The sequence below is a fragment of the Schistocerca nitens genome, chromosome 5, assembly GCF_023898315.1.
Source record: "Schistocerca nitens isolate TAMUIC-IGC-003100 chromosome 5, iqSchNite1.1, whole genome shotgun sequence".
Classification (NCBI taxonomy): Eukaryota; Metazoa; Arthropoda; class Insecta; order Orthoptera; family Acrididae; genus Schistocerca; species Schistocerca nitens.
In genome coordinates this window covers 627,312,692-627,336,666 of record NC_064618.1, presented here as the reverse complement: position 1 = coordinate 627,336,666, position 23,975 = coordinate 627,312,692, and the positions used below count along the sequence as shown (strand labels likewise).

The 23,975-nt window shown below is 40.9% G+C and overlaps 1 protein-coding gene across 7 annotated transcripts in view; it reads right to left on the bottom strand.

Annotated features, from left to right (window-relative positions):
* LOC126259291 (transmembrane and coiled-coil domains protein 2) overlaps positions 1–23,975 on the bottom strand; it is a 181,141-nt gene that overhangs the window by 56,559 nt on the left and 100,607 nt on the right. For 6 of the 7 annotated variants that reach the window (XM_049955951.1, XM_049955952.1, XM_049955946.1 and 3 more), the window contains 2 exons: positions 23,008–23,052; positions 4,515–4,597 (listed from right to left, as the gene is read on the bottom strand). In XM_049955951.1, coding sequence (XP_049811908.1) covers positions 4,515–4,597; positions 23,008–23,052 — 128 coding nt within the window. The remainder of the gene's footprint in view (positions 1–4,514; positions 4,598–23,007; positions 23,053–23,975) is intronic. The other variant, XM_049955950.1, reaches the window with a different exon arrangement.

The following is a 23,975-nucleotide window of genomic DNA, read 5'->3' as shown; positions in this document are numbered from 1 at the left end:
GAGAGGTAAAAAGACTGTGTGTGTATTGGTGGACTGGGTGGGTAAGGACAATGACTAAAGAGGCGAGGAGGGTTACAGGAACGTAGGATATATTGTAGTGCAAGTTCCCACCTGTGCAATTCAGAAAAGCTGGTGTTGAGGGGAAGGACCCAGAAGGCATAGGCTGTGTAAAGCAGTCACTGAAGTGAAGAATATTGTGTTGGGTGGCGTGCTCGGGAATGGGGTGGCCCAGCTGTTTCTTAGTCACAGTTTGTTGGTGGCCACTCATGCAGACAGACAGCTTGTATTGGTTGTCATGCCCACATAGAATGCAGCACAGTGGGGCAGCTTAGCTTGTACATCAAATGACGTTTCACAGGTAGCCCTGCCTTTGATGGGATATGTGGTGACTGTGACCAAACTGGAGTAGGTGGTGGTGGGAGGATATATGATGGGACAGGCCTTACATCTAGGTATATTACATAGATACAAGCCACGAGGTAAGGGTCTGGGAGCAAGGGTTTTGTAAAGATGGACGAGTATATTGTGGTATGTTTGGTGGGCGACGGAATACCAATGTGGGAGGGGGTGGGAAGGGTAGTGGGTAGGACATTCCTTATTGCGAGAGGTAGTCGAAACCCTGGTGGGGAATGTGAGTCATTTGCTTCAGTCCAGGGTGCTACTGAGTCATGAGGGGAAGGCTCCTCTCTGACTGGACAGTGGGACTTTGGGAGGTGGTGGGTGACTGGAGAGATAAGACATGGTAGATCTGGTTGGTTGCTTGGTTTGTTTGTGGGATGGAAGGGACCAGACTTCAAAAGGTCATTGGTCCCTTTTCCCATGACCACGAAACAGCCACAAGGAATAAAAGCAAGCAACGGAGATAACAAGGGACAGCACAGAACAAGAAAGACATAGACAAAGACCAGGAAAAAAAAGGAATTAAAAGCACACAGAGTTGTACAGTAGTTGGCAACCATGAAAACAAAAAAAAAAGGAATAGCCAATCACCAAGAGACACACTAAAAACCTCAATCTAAAACTGTAGGTCCAAGGCCTGACTCAACACACAATAGAGACAAACCCTCAGATTGAGTGATAAAAGGCCCCTGCTCGAATAAAAACTCAAAACTAAGCTGTATGGTGTGGCAGGTGGCAGTTGACGATAAATAACGAAAAGTGTGAGGTGATTCACATGAGTTCCAAAAGAAATCTGCTGGAATTCGATTACTCGATAAATAATACAATTCTCAAGGCTGTCAATTCAACTAAGTACCTGGGTGTTAAAATTACGAACAACTTCAGTTGGAAAGACCACATAGATAATATTGTGGGGAAGGCGAAACAAAGGTTACGTTTCATTGGCAGGACACTTAGAAGATGCAACAAGTCCACTAAAGAGACAGCTTACACTACACTCGTTCGTCCTCTGTTAGAATATTGCTGCGCGGTGTGGGATCCTTACCAGGTGGGATTGACGGAGGACATCGAAAGGGTACAAAAAAGGGCAGCTCGTTTTGTATTATCACGAAATAGGGGAGAGAGTGTGGCAGATATGATATGCGAATTGGGATGGAAGTCATTAAAGCAAAGACTTTTTTCGTCGTGGCGAGATCTATTTACGAAATTTCAGTCACCAACTTTCTCTTCCGAATGCGAAAATATTTTGTTGAGCCCAACCTACATAGGTAGGAATGATCATCAAAATAAAATAAGAGAAATCAGAGCTCGAACAGAAAGGTTTAGGTGTTAGTTTTTCTTGCGCCTTGTTCGGGAGTGGAATGGTAGAGAGATAGTATGATTGTGGTTCAATGAACCCTCTGCCAAGCACTTAAATGTGAATTGCAGAGTAGTCAAGTAGATGTAGATGTATAGTGCTCAGCCAAGTGTTCAGCAATTGTGTTTGCATCGGTAGATAACAAGCCATTGATGTTAATGCCAGTAACACCTGTTTGGGTCTGGAGGTCTGGTACCCACAAACACGTGTGATCTTCATCCAGACTTGGGAAGGTGACGTATGGCACCCAATGGTCGAGACATACTGCTTCCAACACTCCTGTTTCCGTCTTTTTATAAGCTGGTGAACATGAGAACGGAGCCGTAAGCTATTAGGTGTACTCGGGAAGGGTGCCATTTATGTCGCCGTAGAGCTCACCGACACACTTTAATGGGATCAGCGATTTCTGGCGATCACCAAGGTACTGACTTTCGCTGGGGGCACCCAAAAATCAAGGGATCATGTTTTCCGCTGCACAAACGATCATTCTAGTGACCTGCTCAATTACCACATCAATGGTACCATGTGGGGGAGATTCAATGGTGACAGCAGAAGTGAAAGCGTCCCAGTCTTGGTAGACGTCCGGGGGAAAGGCGCTCGGGGAGTGACAGAAGATGGGAAAGTGGTCACTACCACACAAGTCAACGTGGGCTCTCCAGTGGACAGATGGAAGAATTTATGCGATGCAGAGGGATAAATCAATGGCCGAGTAAGTGCCATGAACCACACTGAAATATGTGGGGGCCCCAGTATTTAAGAGGCAGAGGTGAAGTTGAGACAGGGAAGTTTCGACATCTCTACCTCGGCCAGTAAGCACAGTGCCACTCCACAAGACATTGTGGGTGTTAAAATCTCCCAAAAGTAAGACAGATTTCGGGAGTTGATGAATCAGTGCAGCCAATGTGTTCAGGGGTACTGCACCGTCTGGAGGAAGATATACGTTGCAGACAGTTATTTCCTGCGTCAACCTTATCCTGACAGCCACAGCTTCAAGAGGGGTTTGAAAGGGCACAGGTTCACTGCATCCTGAGTTCAGGACATAGACACAAACTCCACCTGACACACTATTATAGTCGCTACAGTTCTTGTGATCTCCTATATAGCCATGAAGGGCACAGGTCCGCATTGCCAGGTACTAGGTTTCCTGGAGGGCAATGCAGAAAGCACGTGTAAAGCTTAACAGTTGTCATAGCTCAGCCAGGTGGTGGAAAAAACCGCAGCAATTCCACTGGAGGATGACGTGATCATTAGGCTGGGAAGGCATGAAGCACGCAAGGGAGGCAGGGTCACCTGCTGCCACTGAGTGAGTATTTGTATCCATTCCTATTGTGGATGAGGCATCAGTGAGATCCAGGTCCTCAGGGGATGCTGAGATCTTCACCTCATCTGCAAGTGCAGAACTGGTGGGGAGTGATGGAAACAGGAATATCACCCAGCTGGTCACAAACAAGTTACACCTGGAATTGGCCACCTGGCATTATGGCCATTGCCAGGAGTCCTGGTGTCCCAGGAAGACAGGCATCTACTCCTTGGCATATGTGGGGAGTTTACAGTTCAGGCATCAGCAGTGCGATCCCTGTACATGCGTACATTACGGCCCCACCACAACGGCTGGCTACCATGCTGGATATTGGGCGCAGAGAAATCTAAGTCATGGGAGCGAAAGATGACATAAGCCGGAAAGTGTCCTCGCCCAAATAGTTGAATTGCAGGTGGAGATGCAAAGCCATGACAAGAGGTTCAGGAGATCGAATCTAAGGACACTATGGATAACTCTTGCACCACGTAAGGCGTCCTTCCCCATATGGTCCGCACTTCTGTAGGATCTGGAAAGTGGCTGGTCAAACCATAAAATGGGACCTAAACCTATGGGGCTGAAAAGTGAGAGACTCCTTTTAGTCGTGTCTTGCAACAGGCAGGGATACCTCGAGCCTATTCTAACCCCCAGACATGCAGGGGGGATATTGGCAGTGACTGGATTAACTATTAATTAATTGAAAAAATTAGCAATAACATGTATTTTCATGTAAATTTATATTTATAATAGTTTCTTTTATTTTATACAGATAATGGCATACACTTTCTTGTGGAACAGACTGTATGTCAGTAAAAGACAATAACACTTCATCAGAAGATACAAAGGAGTAAAACATAAGAGGGAAACGAAAGTGAAAATTGAGTCACGGTTCTTAAGACTGCTATGGAATTGTTCTTTATTTATTCTCATATCACAATTATTATGGCTATATTGAGTACTGGTTTGTAACTGCATGGCTTGTTTTATACTTCCATTCTTATAAAATCAGCCTCCAACAGTAGCTTTGAACATATCAAAGAAATTTTCTAGTATGATGCATTATGTTGATAAAATTATAGGAATCACTATAATGACCAATTATGTATTTATGATAAAGTTCAAAAATACCCATGAAAAAGGTATTATGTTGCAGTAGGGGAAAATAAAGTTGTAACATGTTACTTGTTACCATAAACTGGCAACAAGATTAACCCTGCCTTGACTAACTGTGTGTATTTTTTATTTGTAAGCAGTTCAAAAGCTGACATTTATGCAAAAGAAAAAAATATTTAATTAATTTAATATTTAAGGAAAGGAAGCCTACATTAAGTCCCTCATGCACCAATTGCAGAATCTAGTTCAAGTATAAAATAAATGACACGTCTGCAAAGAACTGTATGAATATAAAAAGTAGTACACCTGTTTATGTTAATGTAAACTATGAAGACAATTGTCACTTACGTGCTAGCTGGTTAATATTATCCGCACTTCCAAATTTGTTTTTAATAAGATGTGCAAATTCTCTTGGTTTCGACATTACAGTTCTGCAACAGAAGATAATTTTTTGTACACATCTTTAGGCTTGCAGTGAAAAACTGTTAGACGAAATAGAAAATAACTTTCTACAATGAGAGATGAATTGCATGCATCAGTTACATCACTAACAAAATAGTGACAAGAATATAATGAAACCTTCTACTGTTCATCATCCAAGACTGCTTCATGACAATCAATTAAATTTAAATTAATCAGTTGTCATGGGATGAAAACAGAAATTAGTGAATACAGTCTCCAAATGTTAAGTGTGTCACTTGACTACACCCTTGATTAATGGATTTGCGAAATTTTATATTACTCTTGTCTTTCTGCTAAAGATAAATGGAGCACCAATCTGAGAAGGTGCACCATTATTTCTCTCTTCCTCACACCACTGAACACGTGGGGCAGGTGGGGCGGGGGGAGGGGGGGAGGGAGGGGGAGGGGGGGGGGGAAGGCTACAATGAGAATTGTGTATGTTTTTCATGGTAAAACTTCCTCCAACTTCATTAATGCATTAATGTCAGGGGCACAATATCAATGAAACTACAGAAACTTCGAGGTGAATTTCATAACATTTAATAATCATCCACAGTAACATCAAAACACATGTCTTTAAAATGTGGGACTTGGTGAAATCGCATGGGTAGAGCATTTACTTACTAAATATTTTCATCAGATTAAATAAATGACAATGAAGTTTTGAATGAAAGACTTTGTTGTGTGATCAAACCACATATAAAACCATAAAACACCGGGGCTGCCACTGTATCTTGCAGACACAGTTGCCTACAGGAAGTTCCTACATGAGTTCATATCAGTAGACTTTTTTTAATTCAGCACAGCAGTAAATTAAATAAGCCAAAGTCATGATAGGTGTGTGAATGACCCATTCAATTACAAGATGGTGTTCTGTAATGGGGCAAATGTTCAGGTTATGTGGTACAGGAATTTTAGTTGTCCAACTTTCACAGTGCCCCAAAATGAATCCCCCACTGCAGGAAACCCTCTCATTACACTTTAAATGGCATCTGTCACTGAAGCTGCACAATACCTTAGTCCTTCTTTATACCAACCCTGCCACCAATCTGACTCCTCATTCTCTATGCCATACCTCTGTCAATGACAAGTATAAGATCCATCTCTCACATCCTGACACGAGGGTTGGAACTTAAATAGTGGAAACTATTTATTCACAACCAATGCAAAAGTGTTACATGTTTGCACCTATTACTGTCCTTCAAAGTAGCCACCAGCATTGTGTGGAACCTGTTGCCAGTGATGTGGAAGGCATTGTATACCGTTAGCAGAGGCTGTTCTGTTGATGGTGCAAATGGAGCGGTCTACTGCCTGTCGAATCTCTGACACAGTTCTGAAGCAAATGCCACGAAGTGATTGCTTCTCTTTGGAATCAAATCAAAGTCACAAGGAGTTAAGTGCGGGGAGTATGGTGGATGGTACAGTACTTCCCAGACCCATCGACTGAACAGAGCAGCCACAGCTTGCACTGTATGCGCCCACACACTGGCGTGCAAAATGATGGGTGGGTTGCGCAGAAAGTGTCGCTGCCTCTTTCACAAAGCTGGTCGCAGGTGATGCTCCAAAAATGAACATTCATACTGTGCATTGATGGTCTGCCGTGCAGGAATGTAATGCGTTAGGATATCACCATAACTTTAGACTGCTCCATTCGCACCATCAACAGAACAGGCTCTGCTAACGGTATACTACGGCTTCCACATCACTGGCAATTGGTTCTACACAATGTTGGTTACTACTTTGAAGGACAGTAACAGGTGCAAACATGTAACTCTTTTGTATCAGTTGTGAATAAACAGTTGCCACTATTTAAGTTCCAACCCTCGTAATTTCCTATATCAGTCCAGCAACAGGGCTGTATTATCCTCTTAAGAATAGAAATACTGAGAGAGCACCTACCACATTTGCTACAGCTACTGTGTAGCATTCTGTGTGGGCAATGGAACCATTCAGTTGTCCACTTGAAAGAGTGGACACAGTCGAAATTTTTTAAAATAATCCACTTCACTAAATTTGCATTTTGGTCAGCACAACACAGTGAATATCCAAAGCTGCATTACAATTTTCACAATGTGGCTCCCTGACCAAAGTGCCATTCCACTGAATTATGCAAGTGTGTAACTCTTTACTTACATCAGCCAACTTTATCTCCCTCCTCTTTCCAGCCTCTCCATCTACCTCAAACTAACCCATCACTCATTCTCAGACGTTTCTTGGCAAGATGTTAAGATAAGGCATACAGCGTTTCTAGCATAGAACAGATGTCCCCTCCTATATGCCAATGCTGCTTGGGATGGAAGTGGGGAGAGGGACAGCTATGCTAGCCATGACATAGCAATATAGGGTTTCTCTGCTATAATCTGTACTGACAATGTGATCAAAATAAGTGTGTGTTACCACTTCATAATGTATTTTACTTACCACTATCTTCTCAAAAATATTTCATTTCTTTTATCACGCTCTGACAATATTATGATTAATCATGTGGACCTCACATCAACAATTTCTGCCCCCGCCCCCCTGCCCACTGCATAAAACTGGAATGTTTCAAATTATTAATTATCCTCTAGTTTCCATAGGTATCATATGTGATACCTCTAATCTAAATTTTTTTTTACACGTTTTTCAACCGCTTTAGCGAGACAGCCTGCCGGTATCACACAGTATACATTCAGTGCATTCCATTTGTCATTTGTTTAAACTTCTTCACGCCACCAACAGGTGGCAGCAGCAGCTGGAAAGTGAATGTTACGATGGCATGCACCACATCGGGAATTTAAAAAATTAAATATTCTTATCTTTTGCAATTTCACACATTTAGAAGCACATTTATATTCGCAAATAGTTCATTTATCCCGTAAATAAATATCTCTACTGAGAAACTACTCTTCATGAACAAAATGTTCTACTTAATTGCAAGTATCATCCCTGATACCTCAGGATTATTACTATAAATCTCCTGTCATTGTTTACTTCGTTATAGAGGTACGTGTGTTTGTTTCTTCATTTTTTGCTAAATGTTCTTCAGTTTGCTGTCATCATCCTGTGTTACATTACGTGTTTCCCTTACATGTAAATATACTGGGTACCTCATTTTTCCCTGCTGTAGGGCTAACTGATGAAGAAATAGCGGAACTTTTGGCAGTGGAAGATCCAAATATTTATGAATTTGAGCTGTCTGGAGATGAAGATGAACTTGACATAGCTGTCAGATCACGAACTCCAGCAGCTGATGAGTCATCAGAATCAGATGACGATGGGATACCTTTGAGTGAGATCCAACACAGAGATGCAAAATGGAGACACACGACAGAGTAAGTAGTTGCTAAATACAAATTTGTAAGGCACATTTAACGAATAGTTTGGAAAGATTTATGTTATTTTACTATAATTTCTAGCTTTAATCCTGAAGTATCAGAATTTGCAGCACCTGAAATTCCAACTGTGAAGTCGCCATTTGAATATTTCATGCAATATATTGACCAAACATTGTTTGATGATATGGCTTATTATATAAATTTATGTCATGTTACACTAACAGGAAAGTCAATGGATTATAGTGGAGCAGAATTAAGAAAGTTTTGGGGAGGTTAGTATTCTGATTGCATTACTGGGGTTCCCTAGATTGAGAATGTGTTGGGAACGGCGAACACGTTATCCAATGATTACACATACAATTAGCAGGGACAGGTTTTACCTGATAATAAATAATCTGAAACTGGTTAATGACATTGCTGTAATAGAGGAAACCAAACGAAGTGACAGTTATTGGAAGATACAACCACTCCTTGAGAGACTAAGAAATGCATTTTGAAATCATCCCTGACCAACTTATACATGTATAGATGAGCAGATGATACAGTTTACAGACCTAAGTAAGAACAAGACAGTATGTAGGGGTAAACCTCACCCAGTTGGCTTGAACGTTGTGCTAGCTACATCCAACGGTATACCACTTGACTTTTTACTATACCAAGGAAAGGGTAAAGTTATCACGTCTGGAAAAATTCCAGTACCTGACAACCGTAATACTGGAGTGCATGTTGTTCTAAAGCTATCAGATTCCTTGCCATATGGGTCACTAATATACACTGACAGGTACTTAACATCTGTCCCCTTACTAGATAGTCTCCTAACTAATGGGCCAATCTTAGCAACTGGGACTATAATGGCTAATCATCTTCCAAAAGCTGTAAATTTCAAGAGAGAAATTTCGATTTGAAAAGGGAGGGCAGAGGTTCTTTTGATCAGGTTGTAAGGAGTGATGAAAAAATAGCTGCAATGAAATGGTTTGACAATAAATCTATTTATGTTGCATCTTCTGCTTTTGGTGTTCATCCCATTGTCCAACTTTCATCAAAGAAAGTTAAGGTTTATGTCCAAATTCCTAGGCCAAATGCAGTTATCAAATATAACAAATATACGGATGGTGTGGATCTCCTGTATAGGGTAGTGGGAAAATACCCAATGAGAAGTATTCTGATTGCATTACTGGGGTTCCCTAGATTGAGAATGTGTTGGGAACGGCGAACACGTTATCCAATGATTACACATACAATTAGCAGGGACAGGTTTTACCTGATAATAAATAATCTGAAACTGGTTAATGACATTGCTGTAATAGAGGAAACCAAACGAAGTGACAGTTATTGGAAGATACAACCACTCCTTGAGAGACTAAGAAATGCATTTGCAAAGTTATCACGTCTGGAAAAATTCCAGTACCTGACAACCTTAATACTGGAGTGCATGTTATTCTAAAGCTATCAGATTCCTTGCCATATGGGTCACTAATATACACTGACAGTACGCGTGATCCACCACCTCATAGATTTTGCTGTTGCAGCAGCTTGGCTAGAATATAGGCAAGCAACGCCAAGTCATAAATTTATGAGAAAAGACATCATGCAATATCAAGTTTTCAAACTTGATGATGATGATGATGATGATGAGGGTGGTGATCATGAAGGTCCACCAGCAAAACGGGCAAGAGCACCAAAAGCTTTACCATCTTTGCCATTCAGGGTATCAAATGCTAAGCACATGCCTCAAATGATGAACAAAATACACAAAAATAGATCAAAATGCAGATTAGAGGGTTGTAGAGGTCTAACGTTTGTATGATGCAGCACATGTCAAATGTTTCTGTGCTTTACATCTGAAAGAAATTGTTTTGCTCTTTTTCACAATAAGTGAATTTGAATTTATGTCACATTTCTCACACAAAAATAGGATTATTTTATATGTTAAGAATAATTTTTTTGTAACACTCATAATATTACTTTGTATTAACATAGACCACAGGTATCACATATGATACCATCTGAAAAATACATGTAAAAATGAAAATAAATTTTTTCTCTGTATTTTTGACTTATTTGTGTCCTTATTGCTTGGAAATATCAGTTTCAATAAAATCAGGCTTTGTACCAACCTTCAGGACTCTAAGAGGTTATATGGCTCTGGCATCTTTCTTTGCTTCGTTTTCTACCTTTGGGCCAGTGTCAGTCAATATTTGTATTTTAAAATGTGGTTGTTGTAAACATCATTTTCACTGTTGCTGTTACCTAACACAGGTGATACGGACTTGGAGACAATTTTCCATGAAGTTTTGGGGTTGCAGCACAACCACTCAGCTGGTCTGTGTTTGCACTGGACAGTGCTAATTCACATCGTTAACTTTATACCAAAAATTGGTACAGAGATTCATGTGCAAAGGCAGCTGCTATATGAGTGACCTAAGTTGAGTTTCTTCAAATACTGCTCCATCTATGGCACACAGGCACATGTGTAATGGTGATACAACATGTGTGCTCTCTGTCAGAATGTGGGCTCTTGGCATTAAAATTCAGATGTTGCAATAATAAAAATTAACTGTCACTAGGCATGTCAGTAGTCATGTTTTCTTTCAGAAGATGCTGAAGAAATCGCCAGGTCCTATGCCTTATCAAGTTGAAACCCATCATCACAATTAATAAAATCTTCTGCCAAACTTATTTCCATGGATTTTTTATAATTTAATCCCAAAAGGATCTCATCAAGCCCAAAATTTCCATGGCAGAATAATCCAGAGAATGCCCTGTACAGATACAATGGTCAGCTATTGCTGACTTACTGGGCTGTGAAAGGAGAGAGTGATGATCATGTTCAATGCACCTTCTGTGCACTGTGCATGATGTTTGACCAATGTAGGCTTTGCAACACCGGCACTGAATTCTGTGGATTCCAGCCCTCTGCTAACACAGACTGTCATTTGCTGAACCAAAAAGAGCAGGAGTCTTTGTGGTTGAGTGGAAGATTGCTTTGGCAAGTTTCCTTAAGATTCTGCTTAATTTTGAAGAAATATTGCCGACATGTGGGAGGTGCACCCTGGCCTTGAACCACCACTCCTGCTCTTCATCTTGAGGTTGGTCAAGTTTCTTCCTCCTTAAAGTGATCCCATGTGGAGAATATCCATTATTTTTGAACACAGATTATAGGTGTTCCAGTTCCTTTGCAAGGCTGTCTCCATTAGACACAACAAACACACAGTGCAGCAATGTTTGAAGTATGTCCAAGTTCTCTCTACTATGTCACAGAGTAACTTCAGTACAAACAATAGAGCTACCACGAAGTTCAATGTTTTGGAAAATTACTGTCTGTCTTACATCACTCAAAAGCATATTAACAGGAAAGACAAAACAGGGAGCAGGAAAAGCACTCTCAGACAATAGAAGTTGACAGAGAAACTTCTGAAGTTCCACGAACATGTATCCAGTGAAGGTAATACAACTTAAACAAAACAAAAATTGAATAAAAACAATAATGCAAAAGGGTGCTGTAACAGTTCTTCAGAAAATGCTGTTGTAGACAGCTACTAAAATTAGTATTATTTACAACCAATAAATAAAACTGGCACAATAAAAACAAAACCCAGTGTAGAGGCAAAATGAATATCACATGTAATTGTTTAATTCTGAAGAAAAACTGTCTGAACTGTTGATAAAGGTGCAGACAGTAAAGGTTGAGATCAGTAGCCAATGGGAAGAAGGGGTATACAATATAATCAAGGAACATTGCAAAACTTGTTGTAAAAACTAGAGAAAAGCCCTCGTGAAATACACATTTAGATCAACAAATCAGTCAATGTAGTACACATACTGACATATATAAAGAAAAAACAAATGGGAAGCTTGGTGAACAAAATGCTTGTTTTCACCCACCAGACACATGGCTGTTTGCATAACAGTGCACAGGTTTATTGCCGGGTCTCCGTGTTCAATGGGTATAATATTTCAACAAGCGACCCTGCCGCCATCGTAAGTTACACTGACAAACTGATCTTCTGGCACCATGCGGTGGCTGGGAGGGAGGGGGGGGGGGGGGTGAGGGGGCGGGGGATCACTCTCCCATAACTGTTTTTACCCCAGTTCATTACAGTAAATGTGTTAAGATGGGAATGGAACCCAGTACCTTAAACAAAGCACAAAAATCAGGTGGTTTTTTTTTTCCAGCTAGTACCAAGGATAGGGAATTCTTGAAGTCCTGTCTTCATCAGAGTGCTATATGAAGGGGCATTCCTAAGAAAGTGAAACTGGGTGAGGTAGAAATAAAAAGAGCTAAAGAGGGATGATCAACATGGCTGGCAGAGGAGATGGGAGTTTAATGCATTAGATCTGAGAATAAAAAACTCTCTCTTGGAGATACTAAGAACCAGTCCAACTCATTGATATCATCAGACCAGTATGGATCTGACAGGAGGCACATTGACTTTGAAAGGTTAGGGAATGATGATCAATGAAATGCATTTCTTGAAAATCAACGGAGATTGCAAAACAGGAGGGCAGATCACCAGATGGGGGGGAATCACATCGACAAATATAGGTTCCAAGACCAGCGGTGTGAGGAGTTTTGGCACCTGCAGGCTCATCGGCATAGGCGTCTCTGAAGATTTCTTCTCTTTATTGTAAAATTCATTAGAGGGTCAGGACTCTTGTGAGGGCTTATCCACTATGGGGTTTGGAATCAAAGAGGAACAGGCAGCACCGGGACCTTGTGCAACTAGCAGAGGCCAATGTCATTGGAATCGAAGGAGTCAATACTTCAGGTACTGTTTATGACCTAGACACAGTAGTGGAAAAAGATGATAGCACTGGAATGGCATATAAAAGATCTCATTTTTTCTAAGCTTCAAAAGATGAGAGTCAACCACAGATCTTAAATTTCTGGATTTAATGTTCGTTAATTATGTTATCACAATTTGAGAATCAGGAAGGGCATATCTTCCACAACTGACACAGAAAGGCAAGTGTTGATGAAGTGCCTAACCATAGTCTTGACAAACTGGGTTTTTCATACAATGGGAAGGAAAATGCCTGCAACAATCGCATTTAAAAGTCTACACTGGGGTGGAAACATCACAATGGTAGCCCATAATTTTGAATTTCACAGAACGTGAATCATCCTCAAAAGTGGGGATAATAACACTCCAGTGTTAACTTTGTTGTCTGGCAGGCCTCAAGATACACAACATACACAGTATAACCCTCAGTTCTCCAAATTTAAATTTAATTCCTCATCCATCAGCAGCATTATGTCCCAGAGAAAAACTGAACCCTGTATTCTGTTCAAACTCTTAAGGGGTGTTGTCGTAACAGATACATCCTCATGTTGAAACTTCCTGGCAGATTAAAACTGTGTGCCGGGCCGAGACTCGAACTCAGGACCTTTGCCTTTCGCGGGCAAGTGCTCTACCAATTGAGCTACCCAAGCACGACTCACGCCCTGTCCTCACAGCTTTACTTCTGCCAGTACCTCGTCTCCTACCTTCAAAACTTGACAGAAGTTCGAGTCTCGATACGGCACACAGTTTTAATCCATCAGGAAGTTTCATATCAGCGCACACTCCACTGCAGAGTGAAAATCTCATTATGGAAATATCTCCCAGGCTGTGGCTAAACCATGTCTCTGCAATATCCTTTCTTTCAGGAGTGCTAGTTCTGCAAGGGTCGCAGGAGAGCTTCTGTAAAGTTTGGAAGGTAGGAGACGAGGTACATTGTGGGTCAGGAGGTTTTAGGTAGGGTGGCAGGTGATGGGCGTGAAAGGAAGTGCTCCAATGGCCAGCTTCACACGTCCATCCACATCAAACCCACCAACAAGCAACAGTACCTCCATTATGACAGCTGCCACCCATTCCACATCAAACAGTCCCTTCCCTACAGTCTAGGTCTTCGTGGCAAACGAATCTGCTCCAGTCCGGAATCTCTGAACCATTACACCAACAACCTGACAACAGTTTTCTCATCCCGCAACTACCCTCCCGACCTGGTACAGAAGCAAATAACCAGAGCCACTTCCTCATCCCCTCAAACCCAGAACCTCCCACAGAAGAACCACAAAAGTGCCCCACTTGTGACAGGATACTTTCCGGAACTGGACCAGACTCTGAATGTGGCTCTCCAGCAGGGATACGACTTCCTCAAATCCTGCCCTGAAATGAGATCCATCCATCATGAAATTCTCCCCACTCCACCAAGAGTGTCTTTCCGCCGTCCACCTAACCTTTGTAACCTGTTAGTTCATCCCTATGAAATCCCCATACCACCTTCCCTACCCTCTGGCTCCTACCCTTGTAACTGCCCCCGGTGTAAAACCTGTCCCATGCACCCTCCCACCACCACCTACTCCAGTCCTGTAACCCGGAAGGTGTACACGATCAAAGGCAGAGCCACGTGTGAAAGCACCCACGTGATTTACCAACTGACCTGCCTACACTGTGACGCATTCTATGTGGGAATGACCAGCAACAAACTGTCCATTCGCATGAATGGACACAGGCAGACAGTGTTTGTTGGTAATGAGGATCACCCTGTGGCTAAACATGCCTTGGTGCACGGCCAGCACATCTTGGCACAGTGTTACACCGTACGGGTTATCTGGATACTTCCCACTAACACCAACCTATCCGAACTCCGGAGATGGGAACTTGCTCTTCAATATATCCTCTCTTCCCGTTACCCACCAGGCCTCAATCTCCGCTAATTTCAAGTTGCCGCCACTCATACCTCACCTGTCATTCAACAACATCTTTGCCTCTGCACTTCTGCCTCGACTGACATCTCTGTCCAAACTCTTTGTCTTTGAATATGTCTGCTTGTGTCTGTACATGTGTGGATGGATATGTGCGCGCGCGCGAGTGTATACCCGTCCTTTTTTCCCCCCTAAGGTAAGTCTTTCCGCTCCCGGGATTGGAATGACTCCTTACCCTCTCCCTTAAAACCCACATCCTTTCGTCTTTCCCTCTCCTTCCCTCTTTCCTGACGAAGCAACCATTGGTTGCGAAAGCTAGAATTTTGTGTGTATGTTTGTGCTTGTTTGTGTGTCTATCGTCCTGCCAGAGCTTTCGTTTGGTAAGTCACATCATCTTTGTTTTAACATATATTTTTCCCACATGGAATGTTTCCATCTATCCAGCACAATACTTGATAAGTTATATTATAATATCTACAGAAAATAACACAAGGGGCATGTGAATCTTCTGTTAAGATCTCAATATTTACATAACTTTAATTACATGAAAAATGGACACAAATCTATTAGCCATGTAATACAGTACTCAAAAGCATTCAGTTATTCTCTAAATATTACAACACACTTGTCTGGACATGTTTGGCAAGGTCATGCATATTTACAACAGCTATAATACAGGTATTTTCAACTGCAAACTGTGAGATGCGTAATGTTAATGAATAGGTATTTATAAAAGCTAAACTGGGGAGAGTATCAATATATGACCCGAGAAGTTTATTCACAGTTGCACAATCTTTCTGACATTAGCTGCATTACGTTTAAGATATTACCTACTGGTGATGCATGAAAATTTGTGTTGGACAGGACACACAAAAGTTTCGGTTGTTCCTAGCTGGGTGGTCAGGCACCAAAGTGGTTAAGGCGACCACTTGTAACAAGTGGGAAATCCGAAAGTCCCTGTCTAGCACAAATTTTCACGAGTCACCAATAGGTAACATCTTCATACCTAATGCGTCTAATGTCAGAAAGATTCCGCAACTGCATATATATTTCATAAATTTATTACAGCAGCAAGATCACCACCAATGTCTGTTTCTTCAGACATTATTAAAAATATGTATGAACAATATTAAAACTTTGGAGACCAGACACTTATAAGAATATTGGGCCTAGAAAATTGGCTATTTAAGCTGTTACTGATGTATCTTCAAGAGTAAAACATACTAAAAAATGGTCATTCTTCAAGACTTATTATCTGTATTTACTTTTGTTCTTTGATAGATTACAAATTATAAAGTAATGATGATGGCAAATATAATTATCCTCCCATGAAAAAGTAAAAGGTGGGTTATTGAGCAATTTCTTCCTCTCAAACTTCCAGAATTTCTTGCTCACTCAACAAACATGATTTATTTGTAGCAGCTAACTGTGAAACCTTACAATATGTAAGGTTTCACATGCACAAAATTACGTCACTGTGATCATATTGGTCCAGCCATTCACAACAGAATCTGTTATGTTTGCTAATGTTTCTTTCGAAATAATTCAAGAAACTGACAACAGAAAGCAGCACCAGTCAAGGGGCAGGTTGGGAGATGTTCTTACATTACTCCCATACAAAGGAAGTTCATTTTGACAGATACATGTGCTATGAAAATCTCAGCTTGACCTATACTCAGGTGTGGTCGTTACTAATCTGTGTTCACCTTTAAGCTATAAACTATAGAGGTTTAGTAAACACTCATGATATTTGAGATCATCATGTCTGTTTACACACACACACACACACACACACACACACACAAAACAAGGAGCAGGAAGGATGTTAGAAATTAATGTATAGTTAACACCTATATTATTCATGTGGGGCTAAAATGGATAAGACTAAGGAAAGGAATTGGTCACAGCTATCCAGAAGTTGGCACTTCTTGTTCATTACTAGATTTATTCCTTCATTGCTCTTATGAGATCATGTGTTGAAAACCATGCACTCATCTGAGAAACTCTTGCTATTCCTACCATAACTCTTCACTAATTCCAAATATATCTAACTTCAATCCAGTTATTTCTCTTTTTAAATTCTCTAACCCATCATCTCAATTAAGAGCTCTCTCATTTCATGCTCCAACCTGTAGAATGTCAACTTATCATATCTTCATCCTCAGTAGTCCCAGCCTGGACATCCAAATGGGTGACTACTGTACCTCTGGAATTACAACATACAGTAGAGCTGTATGTTCTCAGAATATGTAATGGCTATAGTTGCCCCTTCTTTTCATCTGTTGATAGCATCAAAATAATGTTACAACACAACACCAGTCTATCTTGCTAACCATTACTCCCCACAGCTCCTGAAAAATCTGCTGCCCCTCTTCAGGATCCATACATTAGTTTGGCTTCTCCACAGATATACCTTCAAAGTTGTTGCATCTAGTGCACGGCTATCGGTTTCATTCAGGCACACAAGCCACTCCATTGTGCAAGCATTTTATTCAAATGGACAAACTGGAATGTCACGCTGTCATAAAACTATCTGTTGTGTACAATTATAGCACCAAAGGAAATTCATCAAAGATTGGTGAAGGTTTTAACTGTTAAGAAATAGTTTACTGAATTTAACTTTCTTTGTACTTCTGTCAAAGATATCCCGCATGAAGGACTCTCAAAACTACAGCCATAAATGGAAACATTAAGAAAGTGAACTATTTATTAGTTGTGAATCTGCAATTGAAGGCATATGAAATTGCAGACGTTACAGGCTTATCCGAAGAAAGATTATTATATGTTTCCACTGAAAACAACTGTGAGACAGTTTTCTCTAAGAAGGAGTTGCATTTGTGGAAGACTAGCCACGTACAAACAAGAGAACAAATTTATTTGGAGTCTTTTACTCTTCAGCAGAACCTGTATCATTGTGAGACTTCCTGACAAAACAGTGTGCTGGAATAGGGCATGAACATGGACCCACACCTTTTGTGAATGAAGCTCTTGTTGGTTGTGCCAACCTGCCTTCATAACTACAGTTGCAGCAGCACTTCTCTTCTGCTTTCCACACTTCACGGATTATCTTCTGGATGTGCTAGACTAGCACTGCAAGAAGAAAGGACGTCATAGAGAAATGACTTACAAGGAACCTCTTGAGTGTGGGGTCACAAGTTCAGTCTTTAGTAAGGGTAGTGTTGGGTTAACAATGATAGAAAAAAACATTAGCTGCTAATGACTCACCATGTGCATCAGGATGGTGACAGATGATGAGGGTCCAGGAAGAGCAGAGATCACCTATGGGATGTATGCATTACACTTCACAAAATGGACATCGTCAACATTCAAAACAAACCATTCACTTGCACCATGAACACCAAATGAAAAATGGTGTGCCACAGTAATCACAAACACACACACCATCAAGATCAATGGTGAACTTGTGAGTTACAAAGCTTGCAAGACTTTCAGCTACATATCCACTCTTAAAGAATGCCTATACAATCATGCCGGGGTAGTGGGTGATGAGAATTGATAGACTGTGATGACATCAATCTAATAGGTAACAGTCTGTCGTTAAGCTTATCATGAAACTGGTTATTCTTTAAGGTGTAGCTGCAAATAGTGTGATTATGTGTTTTATATGCATGGAAAAATACAAACATTCAGAGACTGAATTTGTCCCGTGGTTCCAGGTGATGTGAACTGCAACATAACACACTTTTCAGGAGGGATAATTTTAGGAGTGTGATTTTTAAGATTTTTAAAGTAGTATGATTTTTACAGGCAGTCCGAGAGTCGAGCAACAGCATGTTATTTTGACTAGATATTGGTCAAAAGCAGTGCTCATACTATAGTAGTCATTCTCTTGCACCCGTTTTCCCACTATTGCTTGCTGCAATGTAAACATTCCCTACTGCCCTTGCTAGATCATGTACATGAGAAAGAATCGTAGGGGGCAGAGCACCTCCAACTACTCACAGCACAATAAATAACTTTCCAGCCTACGATCCTGATTAACAGTCAGCTTTCCTATGCATTTGCTCTTCAAATCAGGATTGGTCGGAGTTGAAAACAAATTCCTTACTGAGTGATGGTATGAGTTAGTTTATGAATATCGCATCTACAAATTTTTGGGCCGACTCTGCAGTTTGCTGCGCATCGTCAAGTTGACAAGCTGTTTAAAGTTCCGTTATCTTACTTCTTACAATTGCATAACACTGTTTCAAATTATGCAATCAACCACTGCTTCCCAAAGCACGTATCATCATCATTATTGTACTCGTGTACGTTGTCTGCACAATTGTGCATATATGACACCACAAGAGGTCATGGTGGCCATAGATTTATATTTTTCAAATCTTTCACAGCTGTACTCTGGAATCTTCTTATTGGATAAATGTAGGACAAAATGCCATGATCAAAGACAGCATTACATCAAACAACAAGTATTTCTTACCTAATAAGAAACCATCTTTGTTGCCAGCCTCAGAACTTTTCACATTTGGCTTTATTGAAAGGTGGTAGCTAAGAAAAGTTTTGTGCAACCAGGTGCTAAACACGAAGAGCTCACAATAGAAAGTGACAAACATGAGGGCAAGCTGAAAAGTAATGCCTCTGAATTTTTATGTTAAAACACTTAAAGCTTTTTAAATAAAACAAACATTTTTAATATTCTACATTTTTACTCTTCATGTCTATATATTCACTTCTCAATACAGTCACCGTGGCAAAGAACACATTTCGCCACACGAGAGAGAAGTTTGTTGATATCGTCATTGTAGGAACTTTGACTGTTCACATGGCCACAACCTCACGTCCGGTTGTACTGCTTCATCACTGTCAAAGTGAAGTCCTCGGAGGAGTTATTCAAGTGTTGGAGACAAATGAAAATTGTATGGGACCCTGTTGGGACTGTATTGAGGATAACTGCAGACAACGAACCCATGACTTTGGATTGTTACAAATGTCACAGCACTTGTGTGTGATCTGGCACTGTCATGCTGAAGGAGAGGGTGTTTCACATTTGGACGAACTCTTTGGATTTGAAACTATTACAGCACACTACTTCTCACACACCAACAAAGTTATGTTAAGAAAAATAAATAAATAAATTTTGAAGGCATTACTTTTCAGCATGCCATCATACCTTGCATGAATGTTACAATAGATGCTCATATAATAAAGAAAACAATCTATTTTTGGCAATATAATGTAACTGGACGGATAAAAAAAATGTTCTCACCAAACGGTGGCAGAACACGTACATAAAAGGTTATAATTAGGCAACCTTTCAGAGCCTGTGGTTCCTTTATCAGGCAGAAGGGTTGAGGGGAAGGAAGAGAGGAGAAGGAAAAGGACTGGACAGGTTTAGGAAAAGGGGCAGATTTCGGAAAAGTCACCCAGAACCGTGAGTCAGGGGAGACATTGGACAGGATGAGAAGGAAGGACTGATTGTTGGGAACTGTACTGGACAAGATTTGAAAACCTGGGAGCTTAAAGGTGGCAGACAGGTTAATATGCTACACATAGATTACTGCTAAAACATAATGTACAAGTTAATAGGAGTGAAAAGCTGAGTGCATTCTATGTGACAGAGATGGAAGGGCATCAGCGAAAAATAGACAGGTAAGAAAATGAAAGATGTAGAAAACTAAAACAGAGTGAAGAAAGGAGTAGTTGCTGAGAAGAAATGCTGAGACTGAAGAAGTTAATGTAAGTTAAGGACAGGTGGGTGACGAAAACAAAGGACATGTTGTAGTGCTAGTTCCCACATGTGGAATTCTGAGAAACTGGTGTCTGGGGGAAGAATCCAGATGGCATATGTGTGAAACATTCACCGAGGTCATGATTGTCATATAGTGCATGCTCTGCAACAGGATATTGTGTATTGCCAGTATACAATCTCTGCCCATGCTCATTCTCACTAACTGATAATTTGGTGGTAGTCATGCCAATATAAAGGGCTGATCAGAGTTTACATAACAGCTGGAACATGACATGTCATTTTAACAGGTGGCTCTCCCTTTGATAGAAAATGTTTTGCCATTTGAAGGGCCGGTATAGTTGGTGGTAGGAGGGTTTGTGGGGCAAATGTATTTGCTCAGATGCAAACTCTTTACAGGAATACACCACCATTCTCACCTTAGCCTTCACTGGAAGTAATTCTCCCACAAGCGTAGTCAAAATCAGATTTCCCAGACCCTCACATCCAGTCCTTGTACTGCTGATCTCTCCAAATAACAACTTCGGAGCACGCCACTAGTCACTCAGTATTCTGCTGGTCTGGAATATATTAATCAGCTGCTTTGACAAGGCCATGACTTCCTAAAATCATGCTCTGAAATGAGATAAATTCTGTCTGAGATTTTGCCCACCACACCTGGAATAGTTTTTCATCATCCTCCTAATCTCCACAATATTCTTATAAGACCCTTTCCCCCTTCTGCACCCATCTCCCTACCCTGTTGTTCCTACTCCTGTAACCATGCCTGCTGGAAGACTTTGCCTATGCACCCTCCTACCACCACCTATACCAGCCCTGTAACGGGCAAAACATGTACTATCAAAGGGAGAGCCACTTATGAAATGACACATCATATACTTGCTGTTATGTCAATACTGTTCGGCCTTTTACATCGGTACGACTACCACCAAATTATCGGTTAGAATGAATGGGCACAGGCAGAGGGTGAACACTGGCAACAAACAATATCCTGTGGCAGAGCGTGCTCTACAACATGACAGTTGTGACCTCGATGCCTGTTTCACCACAAGCACCATCTCGATTCTTCCCACAGACACAAGTTTCTCAGAACTCCTCAGGTGGGAACTAGCACTACAACATGTCCTTGGTTCTCGTCACCCACTCGCCTTAATTTACACTAATTTCTACCATCTCAGCATTTCTTCAAAGCAACTACTCCTTTCTACACTCCATTTTAGTTTCCTACATCTTTCATTTTCTTACCTGTCTACTTTTCATCATTTCCCTCCCACCTCTGTTATGAAGAATGCACGTAAGCTTTTCACTCTTATTAACTCATACATGATGTTTTAGCAGTAATCTCTGTCTTGAATATCACCCTGACTTCCACCTTTAAGCTCACAGGTTTCCAAATCTCATTCAGTGCAGTCCCCAACTACCACTCTTTCCTTCTTGTCCCGTCTGGTCAGGCTCCCCAAACCCGTGGTTCTGGTGACTTTTCCAAAAAATTACCAATTTTCCTAGACCTCTCCAATCCTTTTCCTTCACCCACTTCCTTTCCCTGCAACCATTCTGCCTGAAAAAGGCACCACTGGCTCCGATAGCTTGCCTAATTATAACCTTTTTTGTGGGTGTTCTGCCTCTGCTCACCTTGTTGGAAATGAGACTGATATCCAGCTGTATTAGAATGATAAAGCCTCTATGCACACTGCTTATTACTTTAAATGTTACAAGTCAATGAAACTAAGAGAAGCAACTTTTAGATTTTGCAATTACTACAGAAATAACCTATGTTACATCAAACAATGGAAACTTCAGGTAGGAATATCAACAATGTAGGAAAATACAGATTGCTACTTACCGTAAAAGAGACATGTCAAGTTGCAGACAGTCACAATTGCAAAACACTCACATACAACTTTTAGTCACAGCCTTTATCAGTAAAAAACACACACGCACGCACGTGAGCAACCAAGCAAGCACATCTCATGCACACATGACGACCAACTCCATCATCTCGAGCCAGAATGCATCATGTAGGATGCACGCAGCAATCTGGAGGGGAAGGGGATGGAAGCGTATGGAGGAGACAGAGACGATTGCTGTCTGCTGAAAAGTGCAGACCCTAGAATGTTAACAGATAAAGCATCAGGAGGTTGTGGGGCAGGGAGGTGGGGGAAAAAAAGAAGTAAAAACGGAGAGGAGCGGGGAAAGATGGGCAGATGCACTGGTAGAAGGCTGCAATGAAACAGGGTGGGAGATGATGAAAATGGAGGGGAGATGATAGAACACAGGGGGTGGAAACTGTTGGCTGGAGGGTGTGGGAACAGTATGTTGCCGTAGGGTGAGGCCAGGATAGTTACGGGAACGGAGTGTGTGTCTTTTACTGACAATGGCTGTGGCTGATAGCTATAAGTGATTGTGTTAATTATGATTGTCTGCCACTTAACCTACGTTATAGATATCTAACAATTTGAGTACACATGTATTATAGAATTTATCAGTCTTACTGACAGCAAGCTTTTTAATTTCTGTTTACACCAAACAAATGCTGCTACGTTATGCTGCAAACCAACACTAACATGCAAATAACTAAACCAAGCAACACCAACATTCAAAAGAGAGCTAACAGAAATTGTTAGAACTGCCTAGTCTCCATTTACTAAGTTTGCTAATGCTCACCCTGAAAACCCTGTGATACCATCACGAATGTTGCCACCAACATTTCTGAAAGCAAACAATGTGACATCATGACAAAATATCCAACTAATCCCTTATTTATTTATTGTTTTATTCCTCATCTTAAAAAAAATGAGGGGTTGGATATATTCACACAAACACAGAACACTTCAAGCAAATACAATAAAAGGCAGAACAATGACAAACAACAAAATCACAAATTTTAACAAAAGCTTACTATACTGTTATGAAATGGTGATGTATTGTTCCCCCTCATTATAGCTGTCACAATTATTCATTTCTTGGCACCCATTTTTCCACTTTCAATTCATTCTTGCAGTTCCTACATTTGGCTGAAGATTTTCTAATTTGGTGGAAGAAACAGAAGCAAATGAACATGGCCACAAGCCCGAGTTGAAACAGCCATGACAGGAAGTTACAAACCTCTGCAGTTTGCCAGAAATTTCAGGAATGAATACAAAAGCCATATTGGCTAACACTACTGTCAGGTCAGATAATCACCCAGACTGTTGATCTCACAACTACTGGAAAGGTTTCTGTTCCTCTTTAGGAACAATATGTTAGATGGCCTCTCCGTAGATACCTCTCTGCTGTGGTCACAGTTCTCATACAACCATCCATATTGCTGTGGCATGCAAGCCACCCTACCCAAGGAAGGTCCATGGTTTGTGGAGGTGCTGGTTACTCTTATTTATGACTATGAAACACATGCCAGTAAAAAGAAATTAATAAAAAATAATAAAAAGTAAATTCATCATAACTGAGAAAATCACTGAATTTGCTTGGATTCATCAGCTCTTTAGTAGCTGTTGTGGTCTTCAGTCCGAAGACTGGACTGATGCAGCTATCCGCGCTTGTCTATCCCTTGCAAGTCTCTTCATCTCTGCACAACTACTGCAGCACACATTTATTTGAACCTGCTTACTACTGTCAAAATTTGGTCTCACTCT